The sequence below is a fragment of the Aphanomyces invadans genome (assembly GCF_000520115.1).
Source record: "Aphanomyces invadans strain NJM9701 unplaced genomic scaffold supercont1.1, whole genome shotgun sequence".
In the NCBI taxonomy this organism is placed as follows: Eukaryota; Oomycota; class Saprolegniomycetes; order Saprolegniales; family Verrucalvaceae; genus Aphanomyces; species Aphanomyces invadans.
The window spans coordinates 2,178,304-2,178,904 of record NW_008580146.1 but is presented as its reverse complement, the minus strand read 5'-3'; the positions used below and the strand labels follow the sequence as shown (position 1 = coordinate 2,178,904).

The 601-nt window shown below is 51.2% G+C and overlaps 1 protein-coding gene across 1 annotated transcript; it reads right to left on the bottom strand.

Moving 5' to 3' along the window:
- Positions 1-29: 29 nt before the first annotated feature.
- Positions 30-329, bottom strand: H310_00675 (hypothetical protein; the record flags this gene model as incomplete). The annotated part of the gene is made up of 1 exon (XM_008863541.1): positions 30-329. One exon carries the CDS (start codon positions 327-329, stop codon positions 30-32), a length of 300 nt encoding a protein of 99 aa, XP_008861763.1.
- Between the last annotated feature and the right edge of the window lie 272 nt (positions 330-601).

Below are 601 nucleotides of genomic sequence, written 5' to 3'. Positions count from 1 at the left end.
CAAGATCAGACAAGCGCCGCCCGAACCGGTCACGCTGGGAGGGTCCAGGAAAGAGTTTCCCGGAGTCGTGTTCGGAGTTGCAAGCCAGGAACATGACCAGAGCCAGAATGCAGCACGACTGGTTGCATCGGATTGGCGTACAATTGCTTTGGGTCCCGGCGTTTTGTCCCACCTAGGTCTGTCTTGGACTTGAAAAATGTGACACCCAGAGCGTCTCCTTCGTCCGTAAAGTGGGCAATGCGAACAGACGCGGTTGAACTTGAACGGCACATCAAATTCCAGGACAATATAAGGAACAAGTGGGTAAAGCCCGCGTCCGATAATAGCATGCTTGCTATGGATAGCTCCAAATAGTGGTGATGACGGAGGGGCTGCTTGGTTGCAGCTTAATGGCGCCAGCTTGGGTCTCTGTTGCACAAAGACGGCGTATTCCTATTACCAACGTGAAACATTCGATACAACACGTAGTGTTTGCTTTGAAAGATAATTGTGGCATCGTTAGTAAGCTCGGGAGGTGGTGCAATGTTGCACTTGTTGTAGTAGTCTCTCAGTGCAGACCTGTAGCCTGAAAGCGTGGAGATGGAGACGCCTGCTACTTTGT